General features: G+C 45.8%; 1 protein-coding gene across 2 annotated transcripts in view; it reads right to left on the reverse strand.

Annotated features, from left to right (window-relative positions):
• The window catches only part of PARVA (parvin alpha), a 182,649-nt gene extending 158,457 nt beyond the window's left edge, over positions 1-24,192 (reverse strand). The window contains exons 1-2 of one of the 2 annotated variants that reach the window (XM_057552591.1): positions 23,989-24,180; positions 23,578-23,800 (exon numbers count right to left, since the gene is read on the reverse strand). In XM_057552591.1, coding sequence (XP_057408574.1) covers positions 23,578-23,713 — 136 coding nt within the window. In that variant the 5' untranslated portion in view covers positions 23,714-23,800; positions 23,989-24,180. Of the gene's footprint in view, positions 1-23,577; positions 23,801-23,988 lie in introns of both variants that reach the window. The other variant, XM_057552590.1, reaches the window with a different exon arrangement.
• Positions 24,193-24,987: the final 795 nt, after the last annotated feature.

Raw genomic sequence — 24,987 nt, forward strand, 5'->3', positions numbered from 1 at the left:
GTATTAGCTCATTATATTTCTCATATCATGAGGACAAACAGGTCTCAACAAATCCCTTTAAGGGAAATACAGGTCAACATTTATTGCCAGACTCCAGACTGCTCCCCAGGCCTCACGTTGCCTACACTGCTAGTACAGCACACAGCAATACAGTTAAATATTTGTGTTCAGCCATCTAGACTTCCCTAAAATCATCCAGATTTCAAAAATTCTTCCTACTTTCCCCATCATTAACAAAAATATGTCAAAAATTCCAGTGGATCAGTAGTTTCAAAATTGATTCATTCAAGCTGGCTTGTGATACTTACAAAAGAGGCACAAATCACACACACACACACACACACACACACACACACAGACAAAGGAAAAGAAAAAGAAAAAATGAGAGAAAAATTATTTCTAAGGAAATAATTGGAAATACTTGAGAAATGTCCCTGTCTGAGTCTGTTGGGCTGCTGTAACAAAATACCATCAATGTGGTGTCTTATAAACAACAGAAATTTATTTCTCACAGTCCTTAAAGGTTAGAAGTCTAAGATCAAAGCACCAGCATGGTTGTGTCCGGTGAGGGCCTACCTCCTGGTTCATAGTTGGCACCTTCTCATGTGTCCTTGCATGGTGGAAGGGAGCAAGGGCTCTCTCTGGAGCCTCTGTTATAAAGGCACTAACCTCCCTCAAATCACATCCCAAAGGCCCCACCTCCTAACACCATCACTTGGGGGTTAGGATTTCAACATATGAATTTGGGGGGACAAAATCATTCAGATCATAACAGTCCCATATAGGGAATTCCCTGGCAGCCCACTGGTTAGGACTCCTCGCTTTCACTGCAGGGAGCCCAGGTTCAATCCCTGGTTGGGGAACCAAGATCCCACGAGCTGCGTGGCACAGCCAAAAAAAACCAAACCAAACCAAACAAACAGTCCCATATACTTGCTTCATATATTATGCATCAATACATTGATGCATAATATTTGGTATGAATTCAGATGGGTTATTCTAAAGATGGGGACCATCAAGACCATATAAAGGCATCCCCCAATTCTGGCAGCAGAGAAAAGGGGAAGGACCTGGAAAATGGAGATACCATACATCAATAAGTACAGACGTTATGTATGGATTTACTTGGCTTCCAATCTAAAGTAGTTTGAAATCTGTTCAAAGCAATAACATTTTATTCTAGTGCCCAACTGAGTATAAAGCAAAAGAGGAAATATAAATGGCTACATGCATGGAAAATGTTCAACCTCACTAGTAATCAAAAAAATTAAAAATGATTAAGGTTGTTCCCATTAATTAAATTATAATAAGGAATGCAGAAAAGGATGTCGTTAAGCAGACACTCTCATAGACTACTGCTGGGAGCATATATTGGCATATCTCTTTTAGAAAGTAACTTGGTAATAACTATCAAGAAATTTAAAAGGCTTCATATTGTTTGATCCAGTAATTCCATTCTAGGAAAACTACCCTATGGAAATACTAAATATGGAAAAGTAAATATACTAAAACAGTTCAACATCATATTTTTATCATGGCAAATAACTGGGAACATACTAAACTCCATGATAGAGGGACTAGATTGGTAATCTATGGTACATCTTTCAGATGGAATATTATTATTATTAGATCATAGCATTAAAGATTATACTCAAGAATTGTTTACAGTAACATTGTAACAGGAAATGTAGTGAGAAAAAGAAATGTGTAGGGACTAAAAATAAACCAAAAAAAATAGAAAAATACTGAAAATAAATATGCTAAAATGGAAACATTGTCTGTCAATGTCAATGCAACTAAGAGTGTGATTCACAGACCAGCACCAGTCTGAGAACTGTGTTAACTGTTTATAAAGAAAATAATTTTATAGTATGCATTTGGAAACTTTTAGCAATTTGATATTGCTGCGACATCCAAAATCATGTCCTATGGAATTGAGAGCTGAACAGGGTTCAGACCAGCTTGAGTGCTGTCAACCTGGGATGGAGAATTCCGGGTTACACGAGCTGCAGAGCAGTCACACACAGTGCGACATCACGGTCCACAAAGGACTGGAAATAAAAAAGAACTGGCCCTTTATGTGGACCACTGGTCTAGGTGGTAACACTGTAGATACTTTCATCTTCCTCTTCTATATTTTTCAAATTTTTTTATAACGCTCTATTGCTATTATAAGAAAAAACATTTTTTTTTAAATGCAAGCAAAAAGAGGAAAATAAATGTCACTGAACTGTTATATCTTTGGAAAACTTTCCTATAGAAATAGACAAACATATACTGAGAGGCAGGAAGACATAGTGGTTAGGAAGATAGATTCTAGAGCTGATAATCTGGGTTTCAACCCTGGCTCCACTGTTCCACCATCTTCCAGCTACGGGCTAGTTGTTCAACCTCTCTGTGCCTCAGTTTATTCATGCGTAAAACGGGGATAATAATAATAGAACCTGTCTCATAGTGACTCATTGGGTTTGGCAGAATTAAATGAGTCAACACACATAAGGCCTTGGAACACAATAAGCTCTACATAAATGTTCACTCCTACTATTACAAATCATAGGCAGGGATGAGAGCTACAGCCAACCACATTTCCCAATTTTTTATTTGCAAAATGGGTCAAGAGGAACGGTAGAAATAGTAGTAATAACAGCAGTTAATATTAAGCGCTTGTATGCCAGGTTCCAAGCCAAGCACTTGACATGAATTAGTTTATTCATTATTAAAAACACTAGAGATAGATAATAAGTTCTTTTCATCCTTTCTGCAGAGGGGAAAACTGAGGTTCAGAGAAATCAAGTGACTTGCCCAGGGTCACCAAGCTCTTAGGTGTGTCTTCCTCCAGGGCACTTAGCTATACACAGGAGGACAGGGGTCCCTAGAGGCTAGACTGTGAGACCCTTGAGAGCAGAAATGCACTGTCTTGTTCCCAGGGGGAGCCAGGGTCAGCAGCCTATTCAAAGACAAGGCCACAAGAAAAATCCAGGACTTGTTTCCAGCCAGGGCCCTCACTGGGTCCTCCTCAGCCAGGTCAGCAAACAGCAGCTGGCCCTCCTCCGTAGCCTGGTCGGGGCGTGCTCTTAGGGAGTGATCTAAGCCCTGAGGAAGGCAGCTCTTGGAATGCAACTGGAGGATGCAGGGGCTCATGAGTCATTCTGCTCCCCTCCTTGCTGTGGTCCTGGATGCAATTTACTACCTTCGTCACTGGGATGGCTGGGGATTGGTGGGGCAGTCATCCCTAAAAGGAAATCAGTCTGTTAACAAGTCCCATCTCTCCCTGCCAAAGGGGCTGGAGACAGAAGGAAGGACGCTGGCAGCACCCAGCTGTTTCCGGGCCTGGAGGGATTCAAGGAGGCAGAGAGGCTTGTGGGACACTTAGCAAGACCCTGGCTTCAGCCATCCGCTTGGGGATGCTCTTCTGTGATTTTCTCCACCAGTGAGAAATCTGGGCCCTCTGCAGCAAAGGGCATCCATTCCAGAAGAGTGTGAAATCTCTAAATAGTCATCCCGAAAGTTGAAGGGAGAAAACAAAAATCCTTCCCTCAGAGAACGGGGACAGCGGGCCTGGGAGTGGTGAGACAGTTAAGAACACACAGAATTTTGCCTTGAAATCCAGAACACTCTATCTCTACCAGAAGTCTGAGAATTTGATGCCTAAAAATGTGTGGCCAAGGAAAAGCATTTCCAATAAAATTACAGTTCAGGATAACTTTTCGTTTCTACCCTCTCTTTTCAAGTGTGAATTCTTAAGGAGAAACAAGAGGTTTAAAGTTTGGGTAGGCGTTTTTCTTCCCTAGCATTTCCTTTTTAGTGAGCAATCTGGTAACGTCCAACAAAATTCAAACGTAACAAATTTTTGACTCAGCAATTTCACCTCTAGGAATTTATTGTACAGATAAACAGGTATAGAATGTTTTTGTTTGCAAGCCTATACAATGCAGCACTGTTTGGAGTAGCAAAATACTACAAAAAAACTTCAATGTCCATTGATGGGGAACTGGTTAAATTTAACAATGACACATCCAGGCAGTGCATAAAAATGTTTATTAAAAAATGAGGTTGGGGCTTCCCTGGTGGCGCAGTGGTTGAGAATCTGCCTGCCAATGCAGGGGACACGGGTTCGAGCCCTGGTCTGGGAAGATCCCACATGCCGCGGAGCAACTAGGCCCGTGAGCCACAATTACTGAGCCTGTGCGTCTGGAGCCTGTGCTCCGCAACAAGAGAAGCCGCGAGAGTGAGAGGCCCGCGCACGGCGATGAAGAGTGGCCCCCACTTGCGATGAAGAGTGGCCCCCACTTGCCACAACTAGAGAAAGCCCTCACACAGAAACGAAGACCCAACACAGCCATAAATAAATAAATAAATAAATAATTTTAAAAAAAAATGAGGTAAATCCATATGTGAAAGATACTCAAGATAAATGGGCATGTGAAAAGTATAAACTGCTGAACACTCTTTACAATGTTATTCCAGATCTATAAGAACAGAAAGAGTATATATGCTTACAAAAGAGAGAATATCTGACACTACACTATTATGATCGTCATCATCAGATACACTATCATCTTGAAAGCCTGAGAGTCGGACAGTAAAGGGGCCCTTACTTTCCAGTTTATATTTCTGGCCTCTTTGAATTTTTTTTTTTTTTACCATAAACATATTTAGCTAGTTTAATAAAAATAAAAGCAATAATATCATCTGGCTAAACATAAGAGGTAAATTCCATGAGAGTCAAGACGCAGCTTTCTCTAGGGCCTTGACAGTGTCTGCCAGGGACTCATATATATGGAACTCCCCCTGAGGGTCAGGCTCTAGTTTAAACACTTTGCAAGTACCAATTCCTTTAGTCCTCATGACAACCCTGTGAGGTGGGTACCAGTAATATCCCATTTTGCAGATGAGGAAGCTGGGGCTCAGAGAGAAATCCCAGGTCACTCAGCCAGTGTGTGGTGGGACCAGGCAGGCTGGGGTGGGGGTGCTCCGGAGCTAGAAACCTCCCTACCAGGCTGCCTCTCAATAAACGTTTGTTGATGAAATGGACAAACTAGAAAAGCAGCCAACACCTTTAAAGCCAGAGAAACTGTAAATAAATAAACAGTTACTATTGTTACTGTTTTATTCATCATTGTTAGTTATTATTATTGGCAAACGAAAAATAAACACTATTCAGAAAAGCCAGGTGGCCAAAGCATTAGATTTGAGTATGAAGAAACAGATTCCCATCCCTGCTCTACCACTTAGTGGCTGAGAGACCTTGGGCAAGTCACTTCACCTCTCTGAGCCTCAGTTTCCTCACCTGTAAAATGGACCTGACAGGACCTCCCACGGTTACTGTTAAGAATTAAATGTGACATCATATATGAAAGCACCTCTGTGCTTGACATTCACTGGATACGTGTAAAAATAGGAAAAGCTACTGAGAATGGAATGAACTATGTTCACAGCATTACCAAGCAGACCCCCATCATTTTCAACCTGCTAAGTTTTAAAAATGAACTGAGGGCTTCCCTGGTGGCGCAGTGGTTGAGAATCTGCCTGCCAATGCAGGGGACACGGGTTCGAGCCCTGGTCTGGGAAGATCCCACATGCCGCAGAGCAACTAGGCCCGTGAGCCACAATTGCTGAGCCTGCGCGTCTGGAGCCTGTGCTCCGCAACAAGAGAGGCCGCGAGAGTGAGAGGCCCGCGCACCGCGATGAAGAGTGGCCCCCGCTTGCCACAACTAGAGGAAGCCCTCGCACAGAAACGAAGACCCAACACAGCCATAAATAAATAAATAAAATTAATTAATTAAAAAAAAAATGAACTGAACAACTTATATGCATATATACTCCAACGATCTGAGGAGGAAATCAGAGTTTTTAATTGTTCTGATCCTGCCTCTAGAATATTGATTTAGGACATTTAATACCATCTCCAAATGCCAGGCTTAATTTGCATTGGGTTGGAAGCCGGGCTGCTGAGCGGTGGCTGTTGATTTTAGGCAGGGGCTTGGGAGGGCCTGCAGCCCACCTTCCTCCTGGCCCACAGCCAGTCAAGAGCTGGCTTCACCTGGGACTCCGGCGAACTGGCTGTCTGAGGAGGCCACGTCTTTGATGGATTTTCACTGTTTGATTAAAGTGCAGCTGGGGCCTGGGGCTGAGCCGTACCTTTCAGCAAGATGTTCGTCACAGGTTGCACAAGGAGCCTGTGCTGAGGCCGTTAGGCCAGGGCAGAGCCCGACTTTGGCCCAATCTCTCCTCGCCCAGGAAGCCTGTGCTTCTGTCTTTTGGAGGCCCCGGGGCTCATTTTCAGGAGCTCAAGTCTCTGGGCACTGAATCTCAATTCAAAACCATGGCTTCCGGAGTCCCAGAAGACCTGCTTTACAAAACACCCCAGGCTGCTCAGCTGTTCTCCAGCAAGTGCATTCAGTGCTCTGAGCCCACCCCCAGCAATTCATTTACCATCCAGGGGGCTAGAGGAAGTCCATTCGTTATAGTCTGATTCATCAAAGTCTCCTTTATTGTAATTATTATGGAAAATTTCAAATAGACCCCAAAGTGAGAGACTAGTACCACAACCCTCCATGTACCCATCATCATTCTACAATAACTGACAACTCGCGGCCGCTCTTCTCCACCGACACTGCATGATTTCAAGCAAACCCTAGACATTTGATCCCGTCATCCATAAACATTTCAGTATGTATCTCGAAAAGATAAGGACTTTTTTCCCTTTTAACGTAACCATCCTCCCACCTGACAAATTAACAATGACTTCTTCATGTCATCAAATCTCCCGCGAATGTTTACGTTTTCCTAATTGTCTCGTAAATGACTTAGAGAAGTTGCTTTGTTTGGAGCAGGATCCAAACAAGGTTCCGGCTGCGTTTTGAATGGTACCTATGGTGTATTTGGCTTTCTCACCTTCTCTTCCCTTCAACCCCTACCTTGCACAGTGGTCCTGTGTGAGGGCTTTTGAAGCCCAGAGACACCACACACTTATATGGCCTTGGACAATTAACCAAGCTGTCTCTTCAGCTTCCTCGCCTGGAAAATGGGAATAATTATAACTCCCTATCTCCTGGGGGTAATTGTGAAGATTAAAAGAAGCAGAACATGTAAAGTGCGCAAACACTCAATTAATGTTAGTTCTCACTGTTATTATTTTCCGAAAGACAGCGACTTTGACAGAATTCCCAAGCACAGCATCCAAGCAACCAAATACAGTTACAGGTGGGAAGAAAACTGAGCAAAAACTGATGTGACCTTCTACATTTTTCTCAGACTTTGAGCCACTGTTCACAGTGAGGAGGTAGAATGTGCTAGTTTAGAATTAGTCTCTGGAGCCAAACTGCCAGTGTTCAAATCCCATGTCTTCCACTTGCTAGCAATAGCAAAATGACGCATGCACTTGCCAAAGCTCCTTTCCTTTCCCTCTGGGCAGACAACTCAACTATGATTCTTGGTCTCTCGTACATGTAGGTATGGTCCCATAACTGAGCTCTGACCAGTGGTAAGTAGGCAGAAGTGATATGATGTCTATACCTGACCCATAAAAACTTCCCACTGCAGTCTTGTTCTCTTTCTCACTAGCTGGCTGATTGGTGAGGACTCAAAGAACCTGAAGGAAGGCAGAGCCATAAGGGGTAAGGGGCCTGGATCCCCGAATGACCACATGGAAGGCAATCCAATCAATAACGATGCCATCGGGTTCTGCTATAAGCAAGAAATATACTTTTATGTTGTTAAGTTTCTGAGAATTGGGGGCTTATCCGTACAGCAGCTAGTGTGACCTTAAGCAGGACACCAGCCCTGACCTTGGGCAAGTTACCTGGACTCTCTCTCCCTCACTTTCCACATCTGTAAAGGGGCAGAGATGCTAATAATATTTATTTCATGGGGTTATTAGGAAGATCAAATAAGTTAATATATGTAAAGCATCTACTGCATTGCCTGGCCCATAACTGCACAATGCGCTTATGTAATTATTGTCACTGTTGTATTAATATTATTATTTGAAAAGCAATGGTATATCACCAAGAATTTCCACATTTCACTTAAATGTACACGTTTTAAATCTTTGCTAGTTTCCTGGTATAATTTTTCTGTAACAATTTGGGGTTAAAACTGTATTCCAGCCAAACAATTTCTAATAACGCAAGTCAGTGGTATAACAGGATGATGACAATTTGCTTCACAGGAAATATTTCAGGAATACAGTCATTCTGCAATATGAAGATGCACCTAGTACAAGATGCAGCATGTCTCCAGTGCTCCCAGCCAACATTTAAAAAATGGGAGGATGAGACTTCCCCGGGGTGCACCTTTCTGGGTGGCAGGCAGGGCGCTCATCATGCTCAGGATGGAGGAGACGTGCACTGAACTCTATGGAATTTAAAAAGCCTAAGTGCCCAAGAAGACCTACAAATGGTCAAAAAGCACACGGAAAGAGGCTCAACATCATTAGCCATTGGGGAGATGCAAATGAAAACCACAATGAGGTACTCTTCACACCCACTGTAAGGGTTATAATCAAAAAGTCAGATAATAACCAATGTTGGTGAGGATGTAGAGACACTGGATCCCACATACACTGCTGGTGGGAAGGTAAAATAGCGCAGCCTGGCAGTTAGTTCTTCAACGTGTTAAGCATAGAGTTGGCCTATGAGCCAGCAATGCCACACTCCTAGGTATATACCCTAGAGAAATGAAAACACAAGTCCACACAAAAACTTGTACGTGAAAATTGATAGCCACATTATTCATAATAGCCAAAAAGTACAAACCATTCAAATGTCCATCAACTGAGGAAAGGATAAACAAAATGTGGTATATCTATGTAATAGATATTGAACATTGGTCAGCCATAAAAAGGAATTAAGTACTGATACAAGCTACAACATGGATGGACTTTGAAAATACTACGCTAAGTGAAAAAATTCAGTCACAAAAGACTACATATCACAGGTTTCCATTTATATGAAATGTCCAGAATAGGCAAATCTAGAGAGACAGATTTTATGGTTACTTGGAGGTAAGGGAATGGGGAGGGGAGGGTACAAGCTTTATCTTTGGGGTGGTGAGAACATTCTAAAGTTGATCGTGTCAAGGGTTGTACAACTTTGAATATATTAAAAAACACTGAATTTTACTGCTCAAACGGCTGAATTGTATCTCAATGAAGCTGCAATATTTTTTTTAAAGAGTACCCACTCCTCTATACGGATCAGACCACCTCTCCTCTGGACTCCAGCTGCCATCAGAAATCAGAGCACATTCCCACCTCATCAGAAGCCTTTGAGAATTATGTGCCCTGTGTTACAATCCAGGTCTGTCCCTGTGCACAAGTGACAATGCCATGACCCACATATGCTAATGAGTCTGAAGCTCAGGTGAGAGGTCATGGCTAGAAGTGTAGCTTGGGGAGTTACCAGCACATCCAGGTAGATGAAATTGTCATCCACACTCCCATGAAAACTGATAACCCAACATAACTGTCCAACCCTAGCGATACAAGCAAGGTGTTCTTTGGTTTTCGTTTCCTTTTTTTGTGTCCACAAAAGAGCATAAGCTAGACCATGAACCACATGTCCCAGAACCAGACATAATGAAAGGGCTAGGTAGCTGGGAGCCCAAATTACTTAAATTGATGTCATATCATTTGAAAAGTGACATTCAAGCCTTACAAACTGAATGACAATTGCTATCTATCTAATTCATGGTCCTGGACTCCTGTTTCCCACCTGCTCCAACACCAATTTAAGCAATTCTGAACTTTGATCACTGAGGCAGAACGTCTCAGATTTATTGAAGTGTCAGGTCCCTGTTGTGCTAACATCCACCCCTGGCAGGGCCATTACAAGGTGTGACATCTGGGTGCCCCTCACCCCGGCCAAGTTCGGCACAGCGACAGTCAGAAGGAACAAATCAACCTGCCTCTGCCTAGTCATGATGGGAGCCTTGTAATTTACCGTAATGACAGGCATGGAGGAAAAGCAGGTGAAGGGATCGTTCTGTTCTCCAGGCACTTGGACATGTGCTGGAGGGGCTACTGAGCCCTGCAACCCTCAGCCAAGAGGCAGTTGCTGCTCCTCGCAAGGGGCTATTTCGGGACTTGCCTGTATCCTGAGTTGCTTTAAAATGGAATTGTGTTACCCTTCTTCTGTGTTTTGCAGACAGCATCAAAACTGTCGGTTCCTACTGCCCCTGTTTCTCCCAACTGTCATCATTAACCGCCTGTCATCTGCAGGTCTGTCCCCCAGGGCTGGGAGCCCTGGATAGCTCCGCCTTTCGATAAACCAGAAGAACCCCTCTCCACTGACAGGAAAGTTTATTTCCAAGCCTGAAGTGTAGGGGAGGCTGAGCGAGGCAAGACCCAGGCTTCCCATGAGCCTTGGCAGCCTCACCTCCTACCTCCACTCTGGGGGGCCAGGGAATCCTGAGTCCACACTGAGCCTAAGCCTGCCCCTCCTCCTTACCTCCTCAGCTAGGGTCCTGACTTGCCTGCTAAGTTCTGCCAGCTTCTGTCCCCAGGACCCTGAATCTCAGACCCCACCTGCACCTGGATGAGCCTCCCTGATTCAAGACTCAGACACCCAAAAGGTGCCAGGAATCCCCACACCCTGCCATCTCGGTGCCCACGGCCACAGACCAGGAGTGCCCTTGCCCCCGACACTGGGTGACTGGTGTCGCAGACCCTCTTCCTGAACTCCTCTCTCACTTCCCTGCCCCACAGGATGCATTTTCCCTCCCAGCAGGCCCCATAGCCAAAGCCATGCTGGCCAAGACAAAAACTGCTTTAGGAAGAACTGTTTTGAATTGAAAAGTCAATGTAATACTGCAATTGGCAGATTATTCTACCGATGAACATTTCCTGGAAAGAAACAAGTGCGGAGCCTGGCTCCACCGAGCCCTGTGGTGTAGTCGGGAGCCCTGCGACCTTGGGTTTACATCACTGAGGGAGCAGACACAGGCCGGCAGCCTTGCCCATCGGCCGTCCAACATCGTCAGCCCCAGGAGATCTGCTGCATCATCCCCAGCTCCTCAGTGTCAGGCTGTGTTTTTCACAGCACAGAAGAGGGGAGTTGCCTCTGGATTTTAAAAGAGATAAGGGAGTGAGTGAAGAGAAATGGGATATGACTCAGCGATGAAATAAATGCCCACAACACATCACTCCTAGGGAGGGGATCTGCCTCCACAAGTGATTCCCCAGATATACTCCCTGGGGTGCTGGGTGTGATAATTACATGCTCCAGCTGGCTCTGATCCATTCTCAGGAGATGAAATGGGACACCTGACTACCGCCTCCTAAGCAGGTTGAGGAAACCGAGCCCCAGAGGCGTCAGCCCTGCCCACTCCGTCAAAATCCAACCTGAAACTCAGAAGGCTCCCAAATCCCGTCCCTTCTCTTGTCAGCCTGTGGGTTTCCTCCTCTGGCTTCAAGACCCAGCTTGAAAGCACCACATCGCCTAAGGGGTCCTTCACCCCTGAGATCCGAATTTGTCTGCTGTGGCACTCAGCCCCCTGTCTTGCGATTACCTCCCATTTGTCTGTGGTTACCAACTTGTGGGGCAAGTCCAAGAATTCAGAGATTAGGAGATGGGAGGAAGTGATCAAGGGAAGGAGGGACTTCTTGAACAAACCTCCACTGGGTCTTACATGCACCTGGTGAGAACTCAGAGTGACAGAGGGTGGGAGCTGTGACTTCAAGGATGATTATTCCCAAGGCGGCCACACCTTGGGTTCTGTTATAGACCAGGCCGTGGAAGGGTGAAGAATGGCCATGAGAGGATGTTCTGAAATAAAGACCTGCCTGTACTAGAGCTTACTTTGCACATATCAGTGGCCAGCATGAAATCTGTGCTCTCCTGACCCATTCATTTCCCATCCTACCCCACCCCACAGGTGACCTGGTCCTGCCAGGAACAGAAACTTTCAGCCTAACAATGTTGGTTTTACTTTCAAACAACCTACCAGGAAGACCACCCGGACCCAAAAGCAGTCATGTCTCCTGGTTATCAATTATAAAATATTGATAGTAAGCAATCCAGCTGCTACCTTTTGACCCTGTAATTGTACATCTGGAGCTCCAGTCAAAAAAAAATTACTCTGGGGGGCTTCCCTGGTGGCGCAGTGGTTGAGAATCTGCCTGCCAATGCAGGGCACACGGGTTCGAGCCCTGGTCTGGGAAGATCCCACATGCCGCGGAGCAGCTAGGCCCGTGAGCCACAACTACTGAGCCTGCGCGTCTGGAGCCTGTGCTCCGCAACAAGAGAGGCCGCGATAGTGAGAGGCCCGCGCACCGCGATGAAGAGTGAACCCCGCTTGCCACAACTAGAGAAAGCCCTCGCACAGAAACGAAGACCCAACACAGCCAAAAATAAATAAAAAAATTAAAAAAAAAAATTAAAAAAAAAAAATTACTCTGAATATTTAAAAAAAAAAAACACTTTAGGCATTATTTCTAGAAAAATTTTAAAAAGCACCAAAAGAAATGGTTAAGTAAACAATTGGACATTCACTCAGTGGAATATTATGCACCAATAAAAAGTATGTTTAATTAAAAACTATAGGGCTTCCCTGGTGGCGCAGTGGTTGAGAACCTGCCTGCTAATGCAGGAGACGCAGGTTCGGGCCCTGGCCTGGGAAGATCCCACGTGCCGCGGAGCGGCTGGGCCCGTGAGCCACAGTTGCTGAGCCTGCGCGTCTGGAGCCTGTGCTCCGCAGCGGGAGAGGCCGCGATGGTGAGGGGCCCGCACACCGCGATGAAGAGTGGCCCCCACTTGCCACAACTAGAGAAAGCCCTCGCACAGAAACGAAGACCCAACACAGCCAAAAAAAATTAAAAAAAAAAAAAAACTATAATAACATGAAAACTATTTACATTATAATAATAAATGAAAATTAAGATACAGAATTTTTATCTATATAATATACATGGTATAATTACAATTATAAAAAAAGAAAAGTTATAAAGAAGGAAAAAAGAGAAAAAGAAAACCCCCAAATCCTAAGAGTGATTGCCTTTGGGAATTGGAACATTGCATGATTGTTTTCTCTTTCTATTTTCCCATAAATCCCATAAGTATGGGTTAATTTTATAATGGGGAAGAAAAAACAACTTTTATTTAAAAAGTCAGGAGCTAAGTGATTTGGTTCATTCTTCCTTCCCCCAAGAGAGTGTGTGGTAGTTAAGAATATTTCTGTTCAAACTGATGAAGTTCACTGCTTCTTCCATCCATGGCCTAACATTTCCCTAAGGCTGGTTTGAAGGGAAGCCAATGACACTAGTCACAAAGTTCGTTTTTCTAAGGCTGCGGCAGGTGGGTATGTTCAGAGCAAACAGAATGATCACTTAGTAAATGCCAGGAGAACCAGATTTTAAGCGAGTGCTAGAGCGCTCCCACCCCACGCAGACGTTCTTCCCGGGCCTGACAAGGGGGCAGCGACCATGAACGGCAGCGAGGCAGAGCTCAGGGGGGCCTGGCATCAGCCACCCTCTGCTTTGGGAGGTTCTTTTTCCTGGTGGGCTGGAGTGGGGAAAGTTGTAGTGATGGAGCTCCCTTGCTGGGAAGTAACGATCGTGGCCGGGCTCTGGCCGATTTTCAGATTTCCTTAGTTCCACACTTAGTAAATGAAGCTGAGAGAGGCAAGAAGGGATAAACAGGGCAGGGGAACAGGGCCAACTTGGAGGAACGAAAGGGATTGTGAATCTCTCTTGTAGAGTTTCCGTCTGCACGTTTCTCTTGTCTCCCCCAAATCTTGCAATTAGGCTACTCCACCTCGGTCCTTCTTCACTGAAGCACTTTAATGTGAACGTGTGCAATGCCATTTCCACAAATGAAAGCAAAGAATGCTGGCCTTGCCCCACCCTTGGCCAGTGGGCTTCCTCAGGCTCACTGCTGCCGCTGCCCAATCTGCGCCCGCGGATTCTAGGACCCACACCTCTGGTCTCGGGGGCCTTTGTGTGTTTGTCAAATAACAGAGCTAAGTGATAACGTCTTCCCACAAAGGGTAAAGAGATTCCTCTACTCCACACACACACACACACACACACACACACACACGGCCAGAAGTGAGGCCTGGATGGAATCAGGGCCCCAGAAGAGTCATCGAAGCTTAGAACAGAGTTTGAAGTAACCTGGGCATCTTATCCCCACTGACGTTTCCGGCAGTTAAATACTGCTTTGCAGAGCACCTGTTAAGCACCGATGCTGTACTAGGCACCTGGGATACAATGTGAGCAGAACAAACACAACTTCTGTCCTCTGGAGTCTACAGGGAAGATGGAAAAGAAAGGATGAGGCCATCTTGTCCCGGGGGCCCTGGTCCTCAGGCAAAGCCCTCATTTGGATTTCCTACTGACTGCAGGCTACAGAACATATTGAATATGGAACAGAATGTTTACATCTTTTTTTTAAGTATTTTATTTTTATTTTTGAAAGTATTTTTAAAGCCTTTTATTATTAAAATTGTTGTAGCACTTTTCCCAACTGTTCTTTTTCCCATGGCAGTAAGTGGAGATTTTAGATGCTTACACATGTTTACATAAGGATTTCATCTCTCCTCCTGTACTAATGGCTAAAACATAATTATGAACTGCGCTTGTTAACCAAATGGAGATATTCCATGAGACAAGGAGACCGATTCCTAATATGGAGGTGTCCTTGGGCCACAGCCCACTTATCCTGGTTTCCATCTTCTCCACCCGACACAGAGGTGCCTTCATTAGTGGAGGAAAGAAAGAGGTCTTTGTGATGATGTCACTCCCAGACCACCCTACACAGACAATAAAACTGAATTTGAGAGAAGCCTGGCGAATTGAGAGCTCAGAAGTCATAGAATACCAGAGCTGCAAGGGCCCTGAAAGGTTACTTAGCCTAATCCCCTGATGTTAGAAACGGGCAAAGGGGAAGAGACTTGTCTAAGATTACACAACCAGTTAGTGGTGGGCTGTTTTCACCAAGGTAAATACGGGGAAATTCATTCCATAGAAATTGCAATATCATTATGTGTTAAATACTATGCCAGGCAGGAGGGGCACAGGAGGAGAACTCTCATCATAATGTGACATGCACAGCCACAAAGGGCAGCACAAAGGGAAGCGTCTTCCCACAAAGGGAAGCGTCTCACTCTTCCTAGGGGAGCTATAGAAGGCATCAAGCAGGACGGGATATCTGAGTTGGGTCTCAATGATTGAACAGGAGTTTGTTGCATAGAGAAGGGAAGAAGGTCATTCCAGAAACATGGAACTGCATGTGTAAAGGTGAAAACACGTGAAAGAACACGATGTGTTTGGGGAATGAAGAGCAGTTTCGTATAGCTAAAATGGAGGCTTCTTGAAGGGATATAACGGAGACTAGACCAAAAGGGCAGACCACGGACTTAACACCACGCTAAGAAGTTTGTTGGGGAGATGTTATCTTGGTGCTTAAAAAAACCACATATCAGCAAAAGGATGAAGGGTGGGTTGAACAAAAAAGGACCAGAGCTAGGGAGACTAGTGGGGTGGATATGGCAATACTTCAGGTGGAAAATAAAGATGCTAAAGTTTAATAAAATAAGCAATTCCGAAGAAGAGAAAGAGCACTCATGAGGCCGGAATTAAGGCAGCAATATTTAGATGGCAGAATTAGCAGGACTTCATGAGAGATGATTGGCTGTGGGGGTGAAACAGAGCAGGGGTGGGCGAACTACTGCCCACGGCCATATCCAGCCTCCATCCATTTTTGCACAGCCCCAGTACTAGGAACGGTTTTCATATTTTACAAGTGACTGAAAAAGAACAAAAGAAAAACAATATTTTGTGACATATTAAAATTATGTGAAATTCAAACTTCAGTGTCCATAAGTACAGTTTTATTGGAACACAGCCACACTGGTTCATCTACCTATCATCTGTGGCCTCAAGGGCAGAGCTGTGTAGAGGCCAGAGGGCCAGCAAAGTCTAAAATATTTACTATCTGCCCCTTCGAAAAAAGTTGCTGACCTCTGAAACAGAGGACGACTGCAACATTTCCACCTTAGGCAGCTGGTGGGATGGTGGAAGAGGAGAAGCAGATTTGGGCAAGTGGGACAAATAATAATTCCATTACAGGCATGCTGAATCTGAGGATCCCGTGACACATCCAGGAGACAGTGGAAAGATGTATCTGGATACAAGATCTGGATTTGAGATGTGGATTGGGGAACCACAAATGGGCAGGTGGCCCTTGAAGCCATGGGAGTAAGTGAGATAATCCATGGAGAGGAAAACAGAATGAGAGGGCAAAGCAGGTGAAGTCAGGACCCCGGGAAATGCTGCTGAGAGGTAAACAAATAATAGAAGCTCGAGAAGGAGTCCGAAAAAAATAAAGACACAGGGAACAATTCAGTGTGGATAAGATCAAGGAAGAAGAGAATTTTAAGGAAAAGAAAAAGTTGAGGGACTTCCCTGGTGGCACAGTGGTTAAGAATCCGCCTGCCAATGCAGGGAACATGGGTTCGATCCCTGGTCTGGGAAGATCCCACATGCCGTGGAGCAACTAAGCCCGTGCATCACAGCTACTGAGGCTGCGCTCTAGAGCCCTTGAGCCACAACTACTGAGCCCGCATGCCTAGAGCCCATGCTCCGCAACAAAGAGAAGCCACCGCAATGAGAAGCCCGCGCACCACAACGAAGAGTAGCCCCCGCTCGCCACAACTAGAGAAAGCCCACGCGCAGCAATGAAGACCCAACGCAGCCAAAAATAAATAAATAAATAGATAAATAAATTTATCTATTTATTTATTTATAAAAAGACAAAATTGAATAATACGAACACCACCAAGAGCCCAAGTGGAGTGAGGATTGAAGAGGAGACTGGATTCTGGAGACTTTGGCCAGTGAAGTGTAAATCTTGGGAACAGAATAAATTCTTCAATCGACTTCCAGGAGTCCCCACTCTCCCAGTTCCCCTCCTATCACACTGGTCACTCCTTTCCAGCCTCTCTCGCTGGTTCCTCCTCATCTCCCAACTTCTAAATGTTGGAAAGTCCATGGACCTCTTCTACGTCCTATACTCCTTCCTTGATGATCTCATTCAGTCTCATGGTTTTAAATACACCTACATACAGAGGTGTCTCCAGCCCACAACCCTCCCCTGAGCTAGACTCCTAGAACCAACTGTGAACTCAATAGGGCCCCTGGGAAGCCCAGGAGGCACCTCTAACTAAACAGGTCCAAAAGAGAGCCCTGCTCTTTCTCACCAAATCAGCTCTTCCTGTAGAATTCTCCAACTCAGTTAACGTCAATTCCATCTTTGGGTTTGTTCAAACCCAAACCCTGGAGTCATCTTGATTCTACTCTCTCACCTTCCATCCGATCTTTCAATAGATACTATCCACTATATCTTCAAACTATATCCAGAACTGAACGCTCACCCCTCCACTGCTACCGCTCAGTACCAGACCACCTCTGTCTCTCACCTGGATCATTACAGTGGCCTCCTAACTCACCTCCCTGCTTCCACCCCTGCCCTCCTCAGCCACTTACCACCAGCAGAGCAAGCGTGATCATATTATTCCTCGGCACAAAACTTCCTGCGTCACTCTGAGTAAAGGCCCCAGGCTTACGATGGCCTCCAGAACACTACACAGCTGTCCCCTCACTCTAATTACCCCTGAGATCTCACCACCTTCCACAGTTGTCCTCAAGACACCAGGCCCACTCCCACCTCAGGGTCTTTGAATCTGCCATTCCCTCTGCCTGCAGTGTTCTTCTCCAAGATACACATACTGTGCTCCCTCACTTCCTCAGGACCTTACCCAAGTAAACCCTTCTCAGTGAGGCCTTCTCTAGACACCCTATTTAAAACTGCCAACCATCCCTCCTCCCTCACTCCACAACACTCCATTTCCCCTTTCCCTGCTTTATTTCGCTCTAGAGCACTTATCACTGCTCTAATACAATATGTACATTTTACCAATTTATCTTGTTTGTGATCTGTCTTTTCTACTAGAAGGCAAGCTCATGAAGGCAGGGATTTTTGTCTGTTTTTTCCCTGCCATATCCCAGCACCTAACACAGTGCCTGGCACATGGCAGGCAACTCAATAAATAATTGGTGAAAGAATGGGAATAGCGGATCAGCAAGTGACAAGGAGCTCAGAAAGGGGAAGCCAGTGCAGACAACTTTCCCAAGGCCTCTGGTGAGCAACTTAAGAGGAAACCAGCATCGGGAGTGTCTACAAACGGCAAAGACTCAAGCATACTTGCAGATGTTAAGGGGCTAGAGCAGCATGAAAAAGACTGGGGATATGAGAAAAAGGATATGGCTATGCCAAGTCTGGGAAGAAGTGGAAGTGAAGGGCCTCATGAGCAAGGGAAGAAAGGACCTCCTCGGAGGGGACTAAGAGAGGGAGGGAACAGGAAAGGACAGGTGTAGATACAGATGGGACTGGCGGGTGCCGGGGGTGGGGGGGTGAAGAAAATTTGAACAAGTTCACACCTAGCACTTAATTTTCTATCTCAAGGTCTGGGGAAGAGCTTGAGTGACAAGGGTTTCAACATGGCGCTTTGGAAAATGAAGATGCAAGCTGATTAGGAGGGAAGGATTGCTCAGCAATGCTGAGGCATCTGCTCACTCTAGAAACCATAAATCTCTTGCAGAATTTGGGGGTTTCCCCCAGTTACACTGGACAGCCAACGAGAACCAAAATGGTACACTTTGGGCACCAGACAAAATGTAAAAACTCTGAGGGATAATAAATAAGTGGTTAAAATATAGGAATAACTATTGCTGCAGGCCTAATTTAGGGTACCTTCAGCTGGGAGATACAATTCAAGATGGCATTCCTGGAAAGAGCAAGTCGTGAGGACAGATTTGGAGGAAGGCAGGTGAAAAATGGCCCTTTGGCAAGTAGACTCTGAAAGGCTAGTCTAAGAACTACACAGCATAAATGGAGACTGGAAACCCAAAACGAGAAGATCCACAGAGGAAAAACAAAAGCTACCTAGCTACAACTCATGAGAATGGGACCAGATATTTTTAAATGCTGAAATGTGACATCTTGGGAAACAGGATGATCTGACTTGCAAAGAAAGATCCCTAATTTCTAAAGGGACCAAAACAGTGCTACACAGGCTTCATACCGTCGTGTGAAGCTTTTTGCAGAACCTGTGGAAACTTCTTGCAGTCCATAATGAAAAGACTATTTCAAATTTTAAAGACTACTTAAAACTGAGCTGTCAATTTTAATAGCTTCCATTATTTGTGCCATGCTTTGTCTCATTTAAGCCTCACAACCTCCATGTAAGGAAGGAATTTTTATTCCCATTTTATGGATGAAAAAAACAGAGGTTTCGAAGCATTGAGGAACTTGTCCTAAGTCATAGCAATTAATAAAGAGCCAGACCAGAAATCAAACCCAAATATGTCTGGTCCCAAAGACCATGCTTTTAGCCTCTATTCTCTCTTGCCTCCCTCATGCTATTTTTTCTTATGAAACACAGGAGTGATCATTAGTTTTACTATATTCTTATGAGACTTCCAGTCATTCTATGATATATGTTAGTAGGTATTCTTAGGAAAACATACTTTTAATATGAAATTATTGACCTAAATATTCTAACATGTATCCAACCGTGAGACACAACAGGTTTCAAGTGAATGAATGGGAGCCCTTGGGCACAGGAGAATTCTACGCCAAAGCACTGGGGTAATTTGTGGATAGACCAACGTCCATGATCTTGAGGAATCATGAAGAATGGGAGGTTCCAGAACACTAGGGGGAACATGGAAGAAGGCAGTCTCTGCAAAGCACAGAGCTGTGAGTTTATGCAGGATCCAGAGCAAGACCTAGACTTATTTTACTGAAGAGATGGTTAGTGGCCCTTGACAGGGAAAGCAACGATCACTGAGATCTGGCACGTGCTCGCCAAGAGCAGGTCATTTCAGACCAACTCCACTGCCTTCTTTGACTTTGCAGGACCACCCCGTGTAGCAGCAAGCGGCTATAGCTGGGTGACGGCATCCCTTTAGAAGAAGCACATGCTCTTCCATTTACCCCCTTACATCCCCTGGATTAGCTAATAGACTGAATAACAGAATCAGGACTTAACAGTTAAGTACTATAACAAGGATAAAAATAAGATCTTGCACTTGGTTTCAAAAACCTAACTGAGCCAATCCAAGATAGGGAAGGGAATGATTTAGGAGCAAAAAACATTAAAATGTCTTTGAGTAACCTGGTAACAAGCTCAGAGATAGCTGTGATGTTGCTGGCAGAATAAAGAAAAACAGCCTCAGCTGCATTAATAGAATGTGGTATCTATGCTAGAACAAAGGAGGTGACAGCCCTGTCCTAATGGACCGGACTGCCACCATACTATGTTGACTTCTGGGCAGCTCACTTTGAGAGTCTGCTAGTTATTCTCCGTTTCTCAACACTCCCACTATGATCTACTCTTTGCACTGCTCTGCGCCCTAAGGGAGCTGACCCCGACTTATTGCATCACCCAGATTCCCTTGCCCTGGTGACTTCCCCTTGGGTCTGGCCAATGGGAAGCACCAGCAAGAGGTTCAAGGGCCAGAAGAGAGAGAACATGCAAGTATCTCTTGCGCCACTGTCTCCCTGCTCCATCTCCACATTTCCGACAGTGGCCGTGTCCCTCTACAGCTACAGTTCCTATCAGGCAGCCCCCCTTCCATAGCTCCAGCTCTCAGTGGGTTGCGGTTTGCTCCCCTTGCCGTTCAGGCCTAGGGGTGGTAATGGCTTCCCCTTGGTGGTAGCTCCTGGGTGTCTCAGCATCCTTCTGGGTTCTCTTCACCCTGCCCACACCTCTGTAAATAGTCCCTTCACCACATTATTTTTAAAATCCCAACTAATGTGTCCTTCTGTTTCTTGCAGGGACCCTGACTGAAACTGAAAAGATAGGATACCAGGGGGCCATGAAGCTCATCTGTGAGGACCAGCTACAGGAACAGAGGATGTTTGGACTGATCAAGGGACTCCACAAAACAGGCTGGTCCACTTGGAGAAAGTGAAGAGCTACCGTCCCACTCGTTCTCCTGGCTGCATGAACAGAATAGTAGTACATACAGAGAGACCACCTTTGAGCTCAATATAAAGTAAACTTTTCTAAAGAGTTGGCAAAGTGGGGTGAGCACTTCTGGTAGGTCATGAGCTTCAGTAATTCTGAGTTGCCCAGTCTCAAGCTGGAGAGCCCATATCGGGAACACTGTAGGAAAAAGTTACAGGGATACCTAGGAAAAGACTCTCCAATCCAGGGTTTCACAATTTGTTACCAACTACACACTACTCACACAATGGTTTTCCAAAATAAGCACACTGGGGGGAGGGCGGGGACATTTTGGGGGATATGTTTTGCTACTTCTCAATTCAATATAGAGAATAGAAGTCTAGTTCTTTGTATCAAGTTTGATAATTCTCAACACTGAGTTCTTTTTCATGCATTAAGATAACTCAGGAACATGAAACTTATTTTACATATCATCATCACAAACTTAAAAATGTTTATTCCCAAACCACTGAAGTCTATGAAAATAAACTTTTTTTTAACTAAGCATCTTCTACCTATACACCAGTCACTAGCCCTTTTTCCGAACTGTCACCTCATTATTCAAAATAAAAATCAGGATGCTACAAATAAATGGTGGAGAGGATGTGAAGAAAAGGGAACCCTTGTCTACTGTTGGTAGGAATGTAAATTGGTGCAGCCACTTTGGAAAACAGTATGGAGGTTCCTTAAAAAACTAAAAATAGAGCTACATATGACCCAGCAATCCCACTCCTGAGTATATATCTGGAAAAGATGAAAACTCTAATTCAAAAAGTACATGTACCCCAATGTTCATAGCAGCACTATTTACAATAGCCAAGAAGATATGGAAGCAACCCAAGTGCCTATCAATAGATGACGGGATTAATAAGATGTGGTGTAAGAGAAAAACAAATACCGTATGCTAACACATATATATGGAATCTAAAAACAAAAAATGGTTCTGATGAACCTAGGGGCAGGACAGGAATAAAGATGCAGACGTAGAGAATGGACTTGAGGACACGGGGAGGGGGAAGGGTAAGCTGGGACAAAGTGAGAGAGTAGCAATGACATATATACACTACCAAATGTAAAACAGATAGCTAGTGGGAAGTAGCTATATAGCACAGGGAGATCAGCTCCGTGCTTTGTGACCACCTAGAGGGGTGAGATAGGGAGGGTGGGAGGGAGATGCAAGAGGGAGGAGATATGGGGATATATGTATACATACAACCGATTCACTTTGTTATAGAGCAGAAACTAACACAACACTGTAAAGCAACTATACTCCAATAAAGATGTTTAAAAAAAAACCAGAAGAAGATGTGGTGTATATATACATATACAGTGGAATGTTACTCAGCCATAAAAATGAATGAAACACTGTCATTTGCAGCAACATGGATGGACCTAGAGAATATTAGGCTTAGTGAATTAAGCCAGACAAAGGCATATACTATATGATATCACTTATATGTGGAATCTAAAAAATAATACAAATGAATGTATATGCAAAACAGAAACAGACTCACAGATATAGAAAACAAACTTGTGGTTATCAAAGGAAAGAGAGAAGCAGGGAGGAACAAGTTAGGGGTGTGAGATTACAGATACAAACTATTATATATAAAGTAGATAAGCAACAAGGATATACTGTATAGCACAGGGAATTATACCCATTATCTTGTAATAATCTGCAAAAAATACTGAATCGCTATGCAGTACACCTGAAACAAACACAATATTGTAAATCAACTATACTTCAATTTAAAAAAAAAAGGATGCAAAATCTGCCCATGGGACAAAATATTTTACATGTAAACTGTCCTGGAAAAAAATAAGATCACCTCAATTCACCCTGGTGAGGAAAAGGAAATGGTTTTTGTGAGAGCCCTTAACTCTTTGAGTTCACAGAAGGGTCAGAGCCCAGGACGCTACAAGTGTGTGTGTCTAATCGAGGTTTCCTCCTTGGGTGCGAGTTTATCATTTATCACAAGACGGGACCGCTAGGACAGCCACCTCTCCACTCATTCGTTCGACAAACATTTGGTGTCGATCTACACATTAATAGAGCCCTGCTGGGCCCTGGGAACGGACGAGAGATCCAGAGGCCAAGGCTGCTACCGTACACTTCAGCAGGTCTAGGAAATGATCTGATTTCAAAGACCAATGAAGGCAAAGAGCGAGAGTGACGGCGCCCAGAAAAGTTTCAGAAGAAACTTGGAAACTGCCAGCCTTCGGCGCGGAGAAGGCGGGGACTCGGGACCCAGGGGAGGACGCCGCCTCCGGGCTGGCGGGCCCGGCCGCCTCCTCGGCCCCCGGCCCAGCGCGGGCGTCGCCTGATTCCAGGCCCGAGTCGCCACACCCGATCGCCGCGGGGCCCAGGAGGGCAGCGCCCGGGCGACCCAGAGCAGGGCTGCGACGAAGCCCGGCCCCGTGAGACATTCCCGGGCAGCGCGCGCCCGCACCGCCGCGCGCCCCCCTCCCCGGCGCCGGGCACCCGCGGCGCGCTCCCGCCCTGCCCGAGGAGCCCCGGCCCCTCGGCCCCCCGCCCGGCCGCTCGCCGGCCCGGGCCGCACTCACCCTCCTTGGCTTTCTTCCGCCGGGCCAGAGTTCCTCCGAGTTTCCCCAAGAAGGAGTCATCTTTCTTCCGGGACGGGGGCGACTTGGGAGTGGGGGACTTGGGGACAGACGGCGACTTCTGCGGGGAGGTGGCCATGGCGACGAAGCGGGCAGCCGCGGGCCGGTCGGGACGCAGAGCGGGCGCCGGGCGGACGCGGCGGGCGCGGCGGGACTGAGGCTGCGGCTTTCCAAACGGAAGCGGAATTATTCCAAGCATTTGAGGCAGCTCACGCTCGCCTTTCCCTTCCCTCTCTCCCTCCCTCGCGCCGCCCTCCGCCCTGAAAGGAGCTGCGCGCTCGGGGCCCGCGCCCCGCCGCTGCTCGGAGCAGGGAGATGCCCCAGATCTGCCCCTTGCAGGACGTGCGGCCTTACCTGTTTCGGTGTGTGTGACCCTCTCAGCCTGGGAGCCCTGGAGCCTGGAGGCCGCACTTGCCCCGGCTCCGCACTCAGCAGAGCTCCTCGCTCCAACCCGGGGTTCAGTGATTGCTGAACTGAACCCACCTGCTACTCTGTCTCCCGCTGATTTGGCCCGGCTGCTGGGTGAGGAGCTCGCTCCTCCCCTGCATTTCTAAGTGTAGTTATTAGGCCCGTGTCTTATGCCCATGAAAGAGAGTGAGCCTGCTCAGGAAGAAATAGAGGGAACCAAAGTGTGTTCGGGCCCCACCAGCTGGACACATCCAGCTGTTCCTGCACTTATCCATGGCTGTCAACCTCCTCTTCACCCCCATCCAAGAGTGAGAAGTTTGAAGTTCATGAGCACAGGCCAACACCTAAAGACATGTGTTTCTAGCAGCTCAATGGCTTGTACAAAGGAGGATCCCAAATGTAGGTGGAAACATGAATGGGAAGGTACATCGGCTCCTGTGAGAACCGCCTCCCCACCCCTCCCCCGCCCCCAACTTATCTTGCCTAAATAGAAGCGACAGAGTGACAACCAGACTCATTGGGGATTACAGGGGAGGGGCACAAAAGCCACCATTTCAAGGACTCATGCTGGAAATGATTAAAAGGCACGTTTTACTGTGCTTGGCCACTTGAGGTTCTCACTTGGGCTCCCCTGGCTGTCTCCGGGTCTCTCTCTTTTTCTCACACACACACACACACACACACACTCACACAACCCCTTGGCAACTGTTTCCTCCAAGTAGCTACAGCTGATTGACCCTGAGTGATCACCTGACCCAAAGGGCCCTAATGCTTGACTGGAGAGCAGCCAATCAGATAGTCTCCATCAAGAATCTAAGCTAGAGACAGTTGTCAGAGGTCCAGCACTTAGTGATGATAATGCAGACTCAAGACTGGGGGCGTCCATTTTTAGTCACAGGCCTGCCGATGAGTAGAGAAACAAAACAGTGGAGCAACGAAGTGTGC

This window comes from Balaenoptera acutorostrata, chromosome 9 (genome assembly GCF_949987535.1).
Source record: "Balaenoptera acutorostrata chromosome 9, mBalAcu1.1, whole genome shotgun sequence".
In the NCBI taxonomy this organism is placed as follows: Eukaryota; Metazoa; Chordata; class Mammalia; order Artiodactyla; family Balaenopteridae; genus Balaenoptera; species Balaenoptera acutorostrata.